Source organism: Oncorhynchus clarkii, chromosome 12 (genome assembly GCF_045791955.1).
Source record: "Oncorhynchus clarkii lewisi isolate Uvic-CL-2024 chromosome 12, UVic_Ocla_1.0, whole genome shotgun sequence".
Lineage (NCBI taxonomy): Eukaryota > Metazoa > Chordata > Actinopteri > Salmoniformes > Salmonidae > Oncorhynchus > Oncorhynchus clarkii.
In genome coordinates this window covers 18256267-18273513 of record NC_092158.1, presented here as the reverse complement: position 1 = coordinate 18273513, position 17247 = coordinate 18256267, and the positions used below count along the sequence as shown (strand labels likewise).

Here is a 17247-nt window from a genome sequence, read left to right as displayed (position 1 = left end):
AAGCATTTCGCTACACTCGCATTAACATCTGCTAACCATGTGTATGTGACAAATACATTTGATTTGATTCGAATAGGGACGCATAGGAACGCAGAGCTTTCTAAATAAGAGTCCCTTCCCGATTAGATTTTTCTCAGGCTTTCGCCTGCAATATCAGTTCTGTTATACTCACAGACAATATTTTTACAGTTTTGGAAACTTTATAGTGTTTTCTATCCTAAGCTGTCAATTATATGCATATTCTAGCATCTTGTCCTGACAAAATAGCCCGTTTACTTTGGGGACGTTATTTTTCCAAAAATGAAAATAGTGCCCCCTAGTTCCAAGAGGTTAATAGAACTGCGGAAAAACAGTGCCCGACAGGCAGGGATGAAGGACACTGTCTACCGCTGTATGGCTAGCTAGCTACCGTTGTCGCCCCCGCCCTGTGTGGGGTTTATCTGCGGCTGGCATCCAACGTTATTGTGCATTGACGCCACCTAATATACTGGAGTTCTCCCGTCCTAGCTTAAAAATCAACCAATAGAAGTATAAAGAGGGGTTTGTGTAGATGCTGGAACGTAGGAACGTCCGGAATTGCAGGCTGCAATTGCACGGTTCTCCCTGCATGGTGATGTAGACAGGGACGCTCCTCCCCCTCGGTGTTAGAACAAAACAATTCCAGTATGATGCTGTCAAATAGAGCTGTTATTGTCTCTGGCTGCTATTAACTCTGTATAACCACTCTCCAGATCGTAATACACGTATTATAACACATGAATATTGAAACAACGCCAAGATAACTTAAGCTTATCTGCTGATGATAAGAAAAAGTAAGAAAATGTAGGCACTCACTACTGTAAGTCGCTCTGGATAAGAGCGTCTGCTAAATGACTAAAATCTAAAATGATGATCTTGTAACTATTCTTGTCCTCCTCTTCTGATGAGGAGGATTAGTAAGAAGGATCGGAGGACCAATGCGCAGCTTGGTAAGTGTTCACATCTTTTAATTAAGTAATAGAACACTTGAACAAAACAATAAACGACCAACGAACAGTCCCATAAGGTGAATGACAAAAAAACACTAAACAGGAAAATGAACACCCACAAACCACAGGTGGAAAAAGACTACCTAAGTATGATTCTCAATCAGAGACAACTAAAGACACCTGCCTCTGATTGAGAACCATACCAGGCCAAACTCAAAACACAACATAGAAAAACGAACATAGACAACCCACCCAACTCACGCCCTGACCATACTAAAACAAAGACATAAATAAAATAACTAAGGTCGGAACGTGACAGATCTTACCATAGCATAGGTGTGTCTAAGTCAAATAGATAGACAGTGGTCCAAGTAATGATTGAGGAATGGCTTGCTATTGCTAGTCAAATATCTAGCTAGCTGACCAAAGCATCCGTTTTGGACAGCTTTAGTTTTGGACAGTCCTTTAAAGGACAGCTTTACTGAGGATGGATACAACTTGCCTTTGCTGACCTCAATTTACTATGAGTTCAGTCTCTCCAAGCAGGTGCATCTCTCCTCATCCCAGTCTACACCCACACTCACTGCAACTTTCCATAATGGCTATAAGTAATCTAGCTATATGGCTCTTGAGTGATGATATTGATAGATATTAGATAGGTTACTTTTAATAGTTTCTGTTCGCTGGGTATTTACTGCTAGCCACCAGCTGGTTAGAACAGAGGAGGAATGATGGCATATCCTGGTCTGAATGTGATGTGACTGACGCCTGCTTGGCTAGCTGACACACCTAGCGCGAGCTGCAAAATTATTGAACAATTTTGGTAAATTGAAGGAATGTTATTTGCTCTCATCCACTTATGTATTGTATGGGAGAATAATCACTTGCGGAGATAACTAGCTAGCTAACCCGCTACGCACTTCTGCTTTGGACCAGTGGAATTAATTCCCGATGCCTTCCCTTCTTTCCCTCCCTGTCGGAATTTCGGTGGCTAGCTAGGCAGCTTTCCATTGCGTAAAAAGAAAAACAATGGGGATATGCGTGTTATGTAAAAACATCTATTGCTTACCTGAAGCGTTGTCGATAAATCACTGTTTGTTTTGATCGAAACGATTAAGATAGCCAGGTTGACGCTGCAGTAAGCACGACAATACCCAAACCCTGCGCCGCTAGTTTTCTTAAGCAGCCAGCCCTTCCCCCGACTGACGTCAGTCGAAGCATCCTCTCTCGTTTGACAGTCTGAACTTTCTCACTCCATCCATCCACTGTGTTATTTCCACAGGCATAATAAACATAGCCCAAATATAATCAAAGGGTGTGTTAAATGTAGAGTGATCGCTACAATCATGTTGTAATTATTATAAAACAACAAGCAATGAAATGTGCTTTTATGCAAACACTTAAATATTCCACATTATCTGTGATCTTTTTTTTTTTTTTCTTTTTTACAACACTTATTCATGCATTGCTGAGCACTTATAAAACCCTAGACAACCTCACAAAACACATTTGTATCACTTGGAAAGTCATTGTATTCGACAAGTAAGCCTTCCATTGTAAATAATCACTCTGGAAATATTTTGTGGAAATCACAATTCATTCACAAATAATTTACTTTAATCATAAGCATATAAAAAAACGAATCAAAGACAAACTATTGTAAATATGAAATACTACATGAATGATTGCCGTGCTATACAGCATGCAAATTGTTAATTGTTCAAACCTATTTATTTGTACTCTCAGCTATCGAACATCAACATAACATTTGGTTGTTGGCTATATACAGCAACCAATATACAGCAACAAAAATGATTATCTTTCATATTAAAATAGGCATTCTTCTCTGCAGACGCCTATCCACCTCCTTAGCCTTCACGTCTGGTTCGATATTCGTCACTGACCATGTTTACATGCACACCAATATCCCTTTATTATTTGGGATACTCAAGTATTCTGTTTTTGAATTGATGCATGTCTGGGATATGCTGATCGAAGATGGGATACTGTGACACGCAAACATTTGCTCCCGTTTACTGTTGTTTTTGCCGCCTTCGCAGGCTCAGTTTTGTGTGATGATGTTTTCATCTGATTGTCAAACAAATCACGTTAAAATGTAGACTACCTGCGCAGTTCGAGCCACGATAATTACGTAATAATTTTGCCTATAATTAATTTACTATCATTTACTACTGGCTACTTTCACCCCTAATTTTAAGACGTTTCTGCTTATAATTTTCAACATTTGGTAAGCCATATTATAATTTCCGACATTTGGTAGGACATTGTCAACAGTTTGATACATGCAGCTTCTCTTCTGTCATAACCTTTTGCCCCAGAAGACTAAATAAAGGAGTGGTCACCAGAATAATGTCTCACATCGATAGAATGAATGCATTAATAATCTAGTTAACACCGGTAAAGTTGTCTGTTTCGTTTAGGGACTTGGGAGAAAACTCCTAAAAAGTGGTAAGATTGGTCCTGTGCAAAATGTCCAAATGTCATCAGTTTGACCGTTTTTAAGGAAATGATAAGCTGAGAAAAACTACAAAATATGTTTCTGATAAGACTTCAGTTCGTCTTGGCTGCATATTTTATTTTGTTGAAATACCATCTGCTTGCATAACAGTGTCAAAGATAACACATTACAAGCACATTAACATTTTCTCAAGAGATGCTGAAATAAATAAATAATATTTCTCCACTTCTGTTCCCTAGACAAAATGTACATTTGAGTTCTAATTTCACTGCAAGATATGCATATTTCTGCAGGAGTTAATATTATATTACTCTGCATGTGAGAGGTTACAGGCTTACAGTCAGTGTCCATATTTCAGATACTATTCCATTTAACCCATATACTTAAATTAGGAATATTATGTTTATTCATGTTTAAACGGATACTCCTGACTGGGATATCAAAGGTGCATGTAAACAGCTTGTCCCGAATAAGATCTTAATCAGGATATGAACTACTGTCTGGAATACTGTGCACATGTAAACGTGGTCACTGACAGATAACAATATTCCACTAGAACAGGAACATCAATTAGATTGAGCCGCAGGCAGATTTATTCTTGAGCATGGTCAGGGGGCCAGAACATAATTATAAATAAAACAATCATTTCAAACCTTGCTTACGTTTATATATGATCCCATATATATTGTATTTGTCTTTAATGTGTGGGAATTCTTTGGAACAGATATCCATAATTAAAATCACTTGATTTATTTTTGCTGGTGTTTTTACAATATTTTATGTCCAACAACAATAACTCCAAAAAATAAAATATCTATATAGATTTGTTTTGCTCAGAAAACTTGGGGGGACAAATAAATTCACCTGTGGGCCACCAGTTGGGGAACCCTGCACTAGGAGTAGAAATATTCACAAAGGGTCTCAATGTATGAGTGCTGATCTAAGATCAGTTTTGTATTTTAGACCACAATGAATAAGACTTACTCTGAGACACTTTGCGAGTACATGCCCAGGCCCAGATCCTGGATCAGTGTTTAGAAGTAACTAACTACCACTTCAGATCCTCCCTGATACTGTGTTCGGACTGCAGATCCCGGTCCCATTCACAGGCGAGGCTGACTGTTCCTCCTCCTCTTTCCTCCCTAGCAGTCTGTTGAACAGCTTTAGGAAGGTCCCGTTGAAGGCCAGGCTGGAAAAGTAGTATACGATGGGGTTCAGCACGCTGTTGAAGTAGGTGAAACACACAGAGGTGTAGAATGCCAGATTGGCCTCTTCGAAATACCGGCATTCGTTGTACCAGGCCTTGAGGATCCACACAGCGATCCGAGACACTGTACTGGGGAAGAAGCAAATGATGAAGATGAGTGCCACGGCCATGACGAACTGCACCGCCCGCTTGATCTTCCCTCTGGTGTCAAGCGTCTTGCTCTTCAGCTGCCAGGTTATGCAGACAGTGCAGAAGGTGACGATGGTGGTTGGCAGGAAGAACTGGATTACATAGAAGGTGTTGTGCCACGTAGACAGCGGGCTGAAGCCCATGCAGATGTTGAAGCTCTCGCACTGAGTCCGGTTGTTGCGGTAGAAGAAGTGTTCATCGGCCAGCAGGTACCCGGTTGCAGCGATGATCAGGCCCCACAGGCCCAGAGACACCCACAGAGCATAGTTCAGGCCCATCCGGTTGATCTTGTTCATAGGGTGAACGATCTTGAAGTAACGGTCTACGGCCACCGCAGTAAGGAAGAAGATGCCAGCGGCACGGTTGGCCGCCAACAGGAACAGCATAAGCCGGCACAGGACATCACCATGGATCCAGTGTTTGCCACGTCTGTAGTAGTCGGCTCTGAAGGGCAGACAGAACAGGACGATGGAGTCAGCCACGGCAAGGTGTGCGAGGTAGACAGAGTTGGGCTTCCAGGTGTCCATGTGGAAGATAAACATCCACAGAGCCACAATGTTCCCCATCAGCCCGAATATGAACTCCAGCACCAGGATAGGAGGCAGGACCAGGTCCAGAATGGGAGATTCGAAGGCGCAGCAGTTGTCGTCCATAGTAGTGAAGTTCGCCATGGGTCAAACGATACGCTACGGACTAGAGAGCGTCTGTGTGCAACTTTGCTCCCCTCTGAAGAGTCAACCTGGAGATAGGGTGTACTACGCACATCATGGGATCAGGGATTTTATTGTTTGTGCTCATGCAAACAATCTTCCAGCGCCAACAACTTGGAGTGTGTGTACGTAGTGTGTTCTCTCTTGTGGGGTGCTATTTGTCCATAGGGAAATGGCTCTGCGTGTGTACACTAACAGCCCAGGGATTATGGCTTCATTATAAAACTATTATGCTGGTGGAAATATTATACTCAAGGGTATATAAGGGACATCAAAGGGTTCCCAGAAAACAACAATAAAGGTCACAAAACAGGGTCATGTTCAGTAGGCACGAAATGGAAAACACTCCGAATGAAGATGTTTCAAAGTGAGGTACTCTCAGACCTTGACCTGTACCAATGTATTTTTATCATTGTTTTAGGACAGTGGTTCCCAACCAAGGGTACTAGGACCACTGGGGGTACTTGGCCTATCCACAGGATGTATTTGAGAAGACTCATTAGACCATAGACTTACTGGTAAAATGCACGAGTGGATGACCCTGCCCCTTGCCCACAAAATGACCACAGATGGGTCTTATGAAATTAAATTACACAAAGGCAGGATGAACACAGTGCAGACAGTATAGTGAGACGTGTACATACACAGAGTGATATGATGAAGGACTAAAGAGTGAACAAGTGATTGAGACCGACATTTATTACCCTACAAGCTTGCCGAGTGAAAAGCGTTTTGGAAGGATTCAGATCATCAGACCAGACCTTTGGCAAACAAGAGAGCAGCTATCAAAAACTGAAAAATGTCAAGTGGGGTGGCCGAGTCCACAGTTTCTATACAGTAAATAAAATAGATATAAAACGACTCCTTTTTTAATGTTAATGTGTACATTTGGCCAAGTTATTGTTGTTGTTACAGGTCACATCCATTCTCACTAAAAGCACACGTCGGGTCTTCACTTCTTGACTTCTCCAAGATCATCAATACTGTCGTCATCCACCTACAATGAACAGAAAGACAGATGGCTTTAGCGTGTGTAGGGCTGTGATGTCTCATTAAGGTTATGCACTAGTTACCACAGCCACAAAAGGAAAACAATTAGCTTTTGGGGTTTAAGGTTAGGGTTAGGCATAAGGTTAGCAGTGGGGTTAAGTTTAAAATCACATTAAGAAAATAAATTGTAGAAATGGGCAGGGTTTATGACTGTGGCAACTAGTGACGGCCCTCATTGAGTTACACACAGGCTAATCTTTCTATTTCCTGTAACTATTTTCCATCATCTATGTGACGAGGGAGAGTAAACACAGCTTTCTTACCTCAGGCCACTTCTCCTGAATGACATCGATGATGTCATCTGTAAAATCTCCCTGAATGATGATTTCATCCTCCGCCGTCACAGAGGCGCCGCAGGAGAACTTCTGAGCAAAGAATCTCTGAGCCTCTTTAAGGTCAATGTCTGCAGAGAGGACATCCAGTCACAAGCAAGAAAAACAAGGTTACTGGTCTGTCCATGTCTTTAAAGAGGTGGTTACAGTATAGGTGTGTGTGACAGTCAGCAGTCTTACCAAATGTGTTCATTCCACAGACCCGTGTGACGTATTTCTTCTTGGCGCGGGGGATTTTAGCTATTGTTATTTTCTGAGGCACAGTCTTCTTTTTCTGTTTGATCTGTCCTCTGCCACCTGGACAGACAGAACAAACAGATTAGAACAGGAGTCTCCAAAAACCAGTCCTCAGACACCCGTAGCCGTTGCACGTTTGTTCTATACCAGGACTAACACACCGGACTCAACAGTGGTGTGTAGTCATGGATGCCAAGGGAGGCCAGGATTCCCAAAAATTTGACCAATAAAAAAATTATAATACAAATATTGTCTCTCATCAGTGCGAGGGAAACAGCGCCCCTCTGTCTCAGTAGGTGTAGCCCATGTCTGTGATACTGTCTGGCCAAAAAGCGTATGACATGTTTCTGCCCGTAGCATAGACAGGTTTAGATGCATATTTTATTAGGATGCCCCTTAGCTGACGCCAATGGCAACAGCTAGTCTTGCTAGGGTCCGACCAATGATGTATATAAACCCTCTATTGCTGACGCTACGTACTGGCCATTGAGCGGCTTTGAAGCTACCAGTCGGCAATATTGGCACACCCTAGTAGGAGCAGTCCGCCATAGGAATGAATGTAATTCTACAGTATTTCAGTTAAAATGTGTCAAGGACAAAATTACATGTATTTAAACATTTTGTTGTTGTAGTGGGGACAGTAACATTAGTATTCTCAGCAAAAAAAAAATGGAAAACCTTGCTTCTATTTAACTCTCATAATATAATTTTAAAAGGTGCGCATTGAGGTGTCTGTAATGTAATAAATGTGTCAAAAACGTATGTAGACATTAGGGTTGAAGATTTTGGGGAATATTCAGAGGTGGAAATTTTCCGTGGGAATTAACGGAAATGTATGCAAATTAATATTAATATCCTTTAAATGTAGATGTTTTTTTGCATTGTATATATTTACCAAATCAAATGGAGACAGAAACCTTTTACTTTATCATAAGTAGACATAATTGCAAATGATTAAATCCTTCCAATATATATATTTTTTGAAACAATTTAGTTACGAATTGAACTTTAATTAAATGAGTTGACACTTCACACGGGATGATTTCACTGAACAACAAAAGGGAATATTTTTTTTATTTTACCCCCTTTTCCTCCCCAATTTCGTGGTATCCAATTATTAGTAGTTACTATCTTGTATCATCGCTACAACTCCCATACGGGCTCGGGAGAGACGAAGGTCGAAAGTCATGCGTCCTCCGAAACACAACCAAACCAAGCCCCAACCCAGACAACGCTAGGCCAATTGTGTGTCGCCCCCAGGACCTCCCAGTCGCGCCCGGCTGAGACAGAGCCTGGGCGCAAACCCAGAGTCTCTGATGGCACAGCTAGCGCTGCGATGCAGTGCCCTAGATCACTGCGTCACCTGGGAGGCCCCGAGAAAGAGAATATTGAATGATCCATCGCATCTCCCAAAAACATACATATGTAAAATTATAGTCTAGAAACTAAAGCTTTGGTTGTCTTCCTCTCAGGCTTCCATGTCTTCTCCCTGGACCTTCTCAATGTCCACCTCTTGAACATCAGACTCTGAGGCCTTATCTTCACTGTCACTTTCCCACCTTGTTGAGGATGGCTCTTTGTCAGGCTCAAAAAGCCTCAAATTTGCCCGGACGGCCACCAATTTTTCAACCTTTCCATTGGTCAGCCTGTTGCGTGCTTTGGTGTGTGTGTTCCTAAACAAGGACCAGTTGCGCTCTGACACGGCTGATGTTGGTGGGATTTGGAGGATGATGGAGGCAACAGTGAAAAGAGCCTCAGATCCACAAAATCCATTTCCAACAGGTGGCTGATGAGATATGTTGGCACGACTGCCATATTGCATCTCCATCCCAAAGCCCTTGCTTGGAAGTGTACTTCGCCAGACTGCCAAGAACCTTGCCCTCATCCAGGCCAAGGTGGCGAGACACAGTAATGATGACACCATAGGCCTTGTTGATCTCTGCACCAGACGGGATGCTCTTGCCAGCATACTTTGGGTCCAACATGTAGTCTGCAGCGTGAATGGGCTTCAGGCAGAAGTCTTCACGCTTTTTGATGTATTTCAAAACTGTAGTTTCCTCTGCTTGGAGCAACAGTGAAATGGGCAGGGCAGTAAGGATTTATTCTCTTACATCTGCAAGCAGAGTCTGAACATCAGACAGGATGGCATTGTCTCCCTCAATCCGTGCAATGTTTACTGCTATAGGTTTCAGGAGTTTCGGGCTGCTTCCCAATCTCTCCCAAAATACATCATCCTGGAGGATCCTCTTGATGGGGCAGTCCATATCGGCAGACTGTGATACAGCCATTTCTTGGAGACTCCTTCCCCTGAAACTTCACATACCTAACCATTTCCTTGGCTCTCTTGTAGAGTGTATCCATTGTTTCAGTGTCATGATGTCTTTGAGGAGCAGATTCAATGCACGAGCAGCACAGTCAATGGGTGTGATGTGAGGGTAGGACTCCTCCACTTCAGACCAAGCAGCCTTCATGTTCGCAGCATTGTCTGTCACCAGTGCAAATACCTTCTGTGGTCCGAGGTCACTGATGACTACCTTCAGCTCATCTGCAATGTCTGTTGTCCCTTGTGTCTGTGTTCTTGTAGAACACTGGTTGAGGGGTGGAGATGATGTAGTTAATTATTCCTTGCCCACAAACATTCGACCACCCATCAGAGATGATTGCAATACAGTCTGCTTTCTCTATGATTTGCTTGACCTTCAATTGAACTCTGTATCCAGCAAATTAGTAGATAAAGCATGTCTGGTTGGAGGGGTGCATGCAAAAATCTCTTCCAATACACATTGCCTGTGAGCATGAGGTGAACCAGTTGCATACACAGCCCGAGCAAGACATTCACCAGCATTTCTCTAACTACATTCCTCCATTGAGTCAAAAAAACTTCTGATTCCATGAGGACCATGAGCTGTATCGATAAGGTGTCTGATTCATCATTTTCACCTCGAATAGAAGTAGAGGGACTTTTGTCAGAGGTTGCTTGTTGTGAGCGCTGAGGGAACTTTATGCACTTGGCCAGATCATTCTGCATCTTTGTTGCATTCCTCACATATGATTTGGTACATTATTTGCAAATGTACACAGATTTTCCTTCTACATTAGCTGCAGTGAAATGTCTCCACATATCAGATAGTGCCTGTGGCATTTTCCTGTAAAGATTAGAAAAAATTAGTAAAAACAAAAAACTAATACAATTCCATGTACAGATAAATAGTTAAGCAGTTCGATTAAACAACTCCTTTGTAAGATGCATGTTTTAAATTATACATGTATGGAAACAGGTGAATTAACACTCCTCAGTTAGCAGGCTCAAGCAAGCTAAAACCCACATGGCAACAAAAACTAACTAGCAGAAATTGTTAACAAGTTAGAAATGATTTAAACACTTTGTTGTAGGCTACTACTTACTAGTTAACAAAAAATTATGTCATAAAAAATACATTCACCCCACCCAGTATCAAAACTTACCAGAAAGCATGTAGTCCTTGGCGCAGACAGTGTAGTAGTGTGGGTTCAATAGCATCTCATTAGTGCGCAAGATCTTGAGAATCAGCTGTACATGTGATGGAAGAGTGCACTGCACATGTGATGGAAGAATGCACTGTGCATGCAGAGGGTTGCGATTCCATTGAATTGGGGATAATTTAACCAAAATATGCCACAAGACCTAGAACTGCCTTATGTGTATCCCACAAAAAAAAGGTTCACTGTTACAAGCTAACTTTGTTGATGAATTTAATCAAAATTCCCCAAATTCCGGGGCTTAACTTCCCATGAAAAATGTCTGACCCTTTGCAAACCTAGTAGACATCAATAAATGGATTTCTATAGCTTCCAAAATCTTTTTTTACAATGGAGGAGGAGTGCCAAGATGGCTGTGCGTGGCTTCAATACAGTGCCCCCCAATCAGTCATCCAGGGTTTATACACATCATCGGGTATGACACACAATGAAAAAATACATTACAGACAAAAGACTACAATTTACACACATTTAAAACATCAAAGTAGTGTGTGTGCATCTATCAGTTACACATACATGTCAGTACATACACAGAAAAAGTAGTTCAAATGGGGGAGAGGCATTGTGCCATGAGGTGTTGCTTTATTTATTTTTTGAAACCAGGTTTGCTGTTCACTTGCGCTATATGAGATGGAAGGGAGTTGGCTCTGTATAATACTGTACGTTTCTTGAATTTGTTCTGGACCTGGGGACTATGAAAAGACCCCTGGTGGCATATCTGGTGGGGTACGTGTGTGTTTCAGTGCTGTGTGTAAGTTGACTATGCAAACAATTTCGAATTTCCAACACATTGTTTCTCATAAAAATAAGAAGTGATGCAGTCAGCCTTTCTTCAACTCTTAGCCAAGTTAGCGGAGAACATCACGAAAATGTTATGCACGCTTCAATGGGGCAGAAGTACATGTGTTGTTGTGATTCTGGATGGCCAGAAAGCAAGCAAATGCCATGTGGGGAATCGTAAGTGGCTCATTTCAGCTAGTTTTAGTTTGTTCTTGATACCATGTCGAGGTGTTGACTGATGTCACGTCAATATGTCTAAAATTCGCTAGCTAGCTAACCAACAACTGTAACAACAGATTTGACAGACAACAAGTGCTCATTGTGCAACTTTATGCATTCAATAAACATTGGAAACTAAATATAGTTTACATGTTGTCAACAATCTAACCCAACCCAGTATATTTTGCCCCATAGTTGCGCACGCATCGGTTTTGTTGCTAAACAACCAACTCGTCTATTGAATTCAATACAACGGTATGAAAGTCCTGCCCAGTTTCTGAATCATGTCCCAGGCTATTTTTGAATTGCCTTCAATATTATATAATCAAATTCATGAACAAACGGTCATATGTAAAATTGTATTCGTGGAATAATTTACTTCTAAATGATGCCTTTCATGAAGGTTTTCGATTGCATTTTATTTTTATAAAACCGTCACAGGGTAGAATTGAATTAATCCACAAATAAAAATAGAATTTTACATATAACTGTGTTTTCATGAATTTGATTATATAATATTGAAGGCCATTAAAAAATCCTGTAGGACATGATCCAGGAAGTTGGCGGGACTTTCATACCGTATAGCAAGGGAAGCCTACAAAAAAATAATAGCCAACCAGGGTTTAGCTAAACCAGGTCCTGGTACACCCCAAAAAAGTTAAGGGAGGCCAAGCTTCACACCAATCAAATCACATAAAAACAAAACGTCATTGACAGAAAAAAACATGTTGCGTCGTTGTCCTCCAGTGGCTAGTTAGCTAGAATATCGGCCCTTTCCTAAATGGAGATGGGGATTTGGACTTGGACTTGTGGTTTTATTGGATTATAACAGTGATTCTGATCAAACCATTAAACATAAATTGTGCCCCTGGCCTGAGTGGATGGAAGTTCAATATGTAGCTAGATGTAAGAAGGCTAACGTTAACTATCATCGTTGCCCATGCGAGGAAGTTGGCTGGCAAACATTTTACCCAGGTAGCCTAGTCTAGGACAACAAAAACTAAAAGCATGTACTGTATGACAGTCAGACCATTGTGGAAACATGAAAGCGGGTAGGATGGCATTAACATGTCAACAAGTTTTTGACATGCACGAGCAAACAAAACAGTACCATGGACAGCCACATTATATTTAGCTTACGTTGATTGGACTAAATTGTTTTTGGTTTCTTTAACTTCATTAAACTAAGCATAGGCTATAGTTGATTTGATGATGTTGAAATGATGCTAGAATAGCGTAGGCAGCTCCTATTTCCTTTGTGACTTGCGGTAACTCTCCATGGTTCTAAATCAATAACTGTTTAGTAGTTCGAAAATGTAGGAAACATTAACTTGATTGACCATGCTGAGGGTCAGCGATGGGCAGCTTTGATGGGAGTGGGGGCCCAAAAAATCTGAACTCGTAATGAGGGGCCGCAGTGGCTCGCTGTCTGCGTACCCACAGCCCTACACTTTTGTGAGCCCTAAAATATACGTTTTAAAGTTAATTTCCTGCAATTCTAGATATTTTGCCATGGAGCATAGAGAAAACGTTGCAGTTTTAAAGCAAGTTTACTGCAATTCTACACATTTTGCCATAGGGTGGAGAGAAGATTTTGCAATTGTATAACTGATTTCATGAGATTCGACTCATTTTGCCATGGGGCAAGGGGGGAAAAATTTGCCGTTTTACAGCTAATTTCCTGCAATTCTACACATTTTTCCATAGGGTGAAGAGAAATGTTTGCAGTTTTTAATGATATCTGAGTGAGCGTGACTTACAATATCAATGGGGCCCACCCCGGTCAGTAACTCGACCATGACTACTAAAAGTTTAGATCGCTGGCTGCTAGACTAACTTATCAATAAAAAATTTTTTGCTGACATTGAGTGGCTAATTGAGTGACTGTCAGTGACTGACAAACATAAGAGAAAAACTGCTGAGGCAGAACCAAATTTCAAAATTACACCTTGTCTATTCTACGATTCTAACTCTAAACAGTAAGCCGAGCCCCCGATGGAGTTCTTACAAAAGGGGGGCTGTGGGTTGTAAATCGCCCATCCCTGCTGTAGGTGATGTAACTATTTGTTACATGCAATATTTGCATTGTGGACTTCACCGGGAAAGACACTACTCTCCGGTTTTGTTATGAAACAAAAGTGTGGTTAAATTTATTCAGCCACTGTGTGACTTGTCTTTGCCTAACGGGTTACAGTAATTTTACACACGCAATGCAACTGCCAATTAAGAGCTTGATGACTACAACAATAGTCTGGAATATAACAAGTATGTAGACCGGCTAGGGGGTCCCTGAAGAGTGTGCCGGGAAACACTGGGTTAGGATTTGAGGAGGAAGGAAGCATTTTTTAAGAATTCAAAACTAAAACTGAAGAGTTGAACTCAGACCTCTCTTCTGCTTCTTCCTCTCCTCCTCCTCTCCAACAGGTGGCGCCTCTTCACAGCCGGTGTCCTGCTTGGGAGCATTTCCTACTGGACCAGTAAGGCAGAAAAAAAAAAAGTATTTTAATATAACAGCACCCATCTTCCTGATAGGAAAAATAAGGGAGGGAGTGGGAGACTGTCTGATGGAACTCACCTACACTCATTCTGGCAAACAAATCTGGGAAGTTCTTCTCCAGCCACTGCCTGCATTTGGCTGGCTCAGGCATGTACTCACAATACTCTGTTGGCAAGGAGCACACTGCAAAAAAAAAGTAAATGGAGAAGTGTTAGACCTTGACAATAATGTGACATTACAAAACAATGTTTTAGGAATTGGCCATGATCATCTATAGATCACTAGAATAGCGTGCCATTTCGGACACAGTCATACACTTACCTCCACAGTACTGGACTTTGGTTGGGTGCTTTGTGTTCGGGTAAGCACTCCCATGATGGTCTCCTTTGTTTTCTGGTAAACCCGTCTCTGCATTCTCAGTAGTAGCCATGATCGATTATCTGAACAGAGGGGAAAAAGGTTCATTAGGTAAAGTATGCCTTCAAATCGAACGAACAGTGAGAATCATAGACAATCAGTATTTTACCACTAACAACATGGCTTAGTCATGATCCTGGACCCTCAACAATGGATTGGTCTGATGACAGCAAACATACATTGTCAAAGCACTGAAAACAGAAGCCTGTCATGGCCTGCCATGTCAGTCAACATGGATGCATAACACCAAACTTCACCACGTAAACTGCTGCAATATATTTTTGGCAGAATAGTGCTGCTGCTGCTATTGCAGTGACATTGCAACTCAATCAATTAGCCAACACCCCCATCTTCAGCTAAGCAGCTACATGATGTCATACATTATATATACAGAAGTATGTGGACTCCCCTTCAAATTAGTGGATTTGGCTAGTTCAGCCACACCCGTTGCTGACAGGTGTATAAAATTGAGCACACAGCCATGCAATCTCCATAGACAAACATTTGCAGCAGAATGGCCTTAATGAATAGCTCAGTGACTTTCAACATGGAAACCTCATAGGATGCCACCTTTCCAACATGTCAGTTAGTCAAATTTCTGTCCTGGTAGAGCTGCCCCGGTCAACTGTAAGTGCTGTTATTGTGAAGTGGAAATGTCTGGGAGCAACAACAACTCAGCTGCGAAATTGTAGGCCACACAAGCTCACAGAACGGGACCACTGAGTGCTGATACATGTAAAAAATAATCTGTCCTCACTTGCAACACTCACTACAAAGTTCCAAACTGCCTCTGGAAGCAACATCAGCACAAGAACCGTTCGTCGGGAGCTTCATGAAATGGTTTTCCATGGCCGAGCAGTCGCACACAAGCCTAAGCTCAACATGCGCAATACCAAGCGTTGGCTGGAGTGGTGTAAAGCTCTTTGCCATTGGACTCTGGAGCAGTGGAAACGCTTTATCTGTAGTGATGAACCACACTTCACAATCTGGCAGTCCGATGTACGAATCTGGGTTTGGCGGATGCCAGGAGAACGCTACCTGCCCGAATGCATAGTGACAACTGTAAAGTTTGGTGGAGGAAGAATAATGGTCTGGGGCTGTTTTTCATGGTTTGGGCTAGGCCCCTTAGTTCAAGTGAAGGGAAATCGTAACACTACAGCATACAAAGACATTTAAGACGATTCTGTGCTTCCAACATTCTGGAAACAGTTTGGGGAAGGCAATTTCAGGATTCAGCATGACAATGCCCCTGTGCACAAAGCAAGGTCTATACAGAAATGGCTGGTCAAGATCTGTGTGGAAGAACTTAACTGGCCTGCACAGAGCCCTAACCTCAACCCCATCGAACACCTTTGGGATGAATTGGATCGCTGACTGCGAGCCAGGCCTAATCACTCAACATCAGTGCCCGACCTCACTAATGCTCTTGTGGCTGAATGGAAGCGAATCCCCACAGCAATGTTTCAAGAATCTAGTGGAAAGCCTTCCCAGAAGAGTGGAGGCTGTTATAGCAGCAAAGTGCGGGGGACCAACTCCATATTAATGCCCATGACTTTGAAATTATATGTTCAAAGAGCAGGTGTCCACATACGCTTGGTCATGTAGTGTACCTCTCGGTCTTATCTAGTTTACAGGCTGAGGATCAATCTCTAGCAACAAAGATGATTGATATTCATTCACGAAGTCAAAGATAGGTAGAATTGTATGACAATTTCCTTACATCTGCTGTTGAAACTCAGTCTATCAGACATAATTAGCCAGCAATTGGGTTATATTACTAACTTGCATGATGCCTATATTCTGGTGCCTTTGCCAGACAAAATTGGAAGGTAACATTTTATTGTAAACGGTGACCAATCATACACAGACATAATCATAGCTAGGATATATCCAAGACTAACTACAAGTTAGATCGCTATGGTAACTGACGAGCTAGCTTCAAGAGCTGGTGGGCTAGCTAATATTTTTGACAACTGCCTGGTTTCTTGGCTGAGACTTCATTCATAGCTGGCTAGTTACCTAGCTATACTAACTAACGGCGCAGTCAATGTTACACAGCAGTAGCTAGCTTGCATTACCTCCAAGTCAATCAACGGAAAGACAACATACCCCTCGAATACGACCTTAATATTGTTGACTGTTTAACAAACCCGTAAGCATTATCAAGTAAAGTTAAAGCAAATCGTTTAATTAGAATAATGTTTAGTTATAACCACTGGTTTTAACAGCTTGAGGCTCACACCTAAAGCCTGATTTGGCTAGGGGTCCTATCAATGCCTCTTGGAACGCACGCACGTCTCGGGCAATAAATAGTAGGCGTTGTCTTCGTTGCCTGCATTATCACTTCTATAACGACAAACAATTTGTCAAAGAAATAGCAATAAATTGCATTTAATATAAAAATGACAATGTAATGAAAAATAAAGTTGAAAATATCGAACACATGTAACTCCTATTATGGTTTTATATTGACGTTATAGGACAGGCATTCGCATGTATGTCTTGACACTCATCCGCACCCATCACAAGTTTATTTTTTATTGCGTTACACCAGCGTTTCTTAAAGTATGGGTCGCGGACCTGTTAATGGTGGGTCGCGACGTAAATTTATAATTACTTCATGAATTACTGGAATTGATTTGG

At 41.7% G+C, this 17247-nt stretch overlaps 3 protein-coding genes across 6 annotated transcripts in view; all 3 read right to left on the bottom strand.

Annotated features, from left to right (window-relative positions):
* LOC139422821 (CAP-Gly domain-containing linker protein 1-like) overlaps positions 1-2148 on the bottom strand; it is a 60285-nt gene extending 58137 nt beyond the window's left edge. Inside the window, exon 1 of one of the 2 annotated variants that reach the window (XM_071174210.1) lies at positions 2038-2148. The gene's annotated coding sequence lies outside the window, so the exon portion shown is untranslated. The remainder of the gene's footprint in view (positions 1-2037) is intronic. The other variant, XM_071174209.1, reaches the window with a different exon arrangement.
* Positions 2149-4503: 2355 nt separating this feature from the next.
* LOC139422818 (hydroxycarboxylic acid receptor 2-like) lies at positions 4504-5514 on the bottom strand. Its single transcript, XM_071174205.1, has one exon. It carries the CDS (start codon positions 5512-5514, stop codon positions 4504-4506), a length of 1011 nt encoding a protein of 336 aa, XP_071030306.1.
* Positions 5515-6234: 720 nt separating this feature from the next.
* LOC139422820 (density-regulated protein-like) lies at positions 6235-16886 on the bottom strand. 3 transcript variants are annotated; one of them, XM_071174207.1, is made up of 7 exons: positions 16714-16886; positions 14509-14627; positions 14266-14370; positions 14076-14156; positions 7116-7232; positions 6867-7006; positions 6235-6550 (listed from the first exon to the last, which is right to left on the bottom strand). In XM_071174207.1, the coding sequence occupies exons 2-7, from the start codon at positions 14615-14617 to the stop codon at positions 6506-6508; spliced, it is 597 nt and encodes a 198-aa protein (XP_071030308.1). In that variant the 5' UTR covers positions 14618-14627; positions 16714-16886; the 3' UTR covers positions 6235-6505. The 3 variants fall into 3 exon arrangements, with proteins under 3 accessions (XP_071030308.1, XP_071030307.1, XP_071030309.1); XM_071174206.1 differs by having other exon boundaries at positions 16683-16884; XM_071174208.1 differs by having other exon boundaries at positions 15375-16883.
* Between the last annotated feature and the right edge of the window lie 361 nt (positions 16887-17247).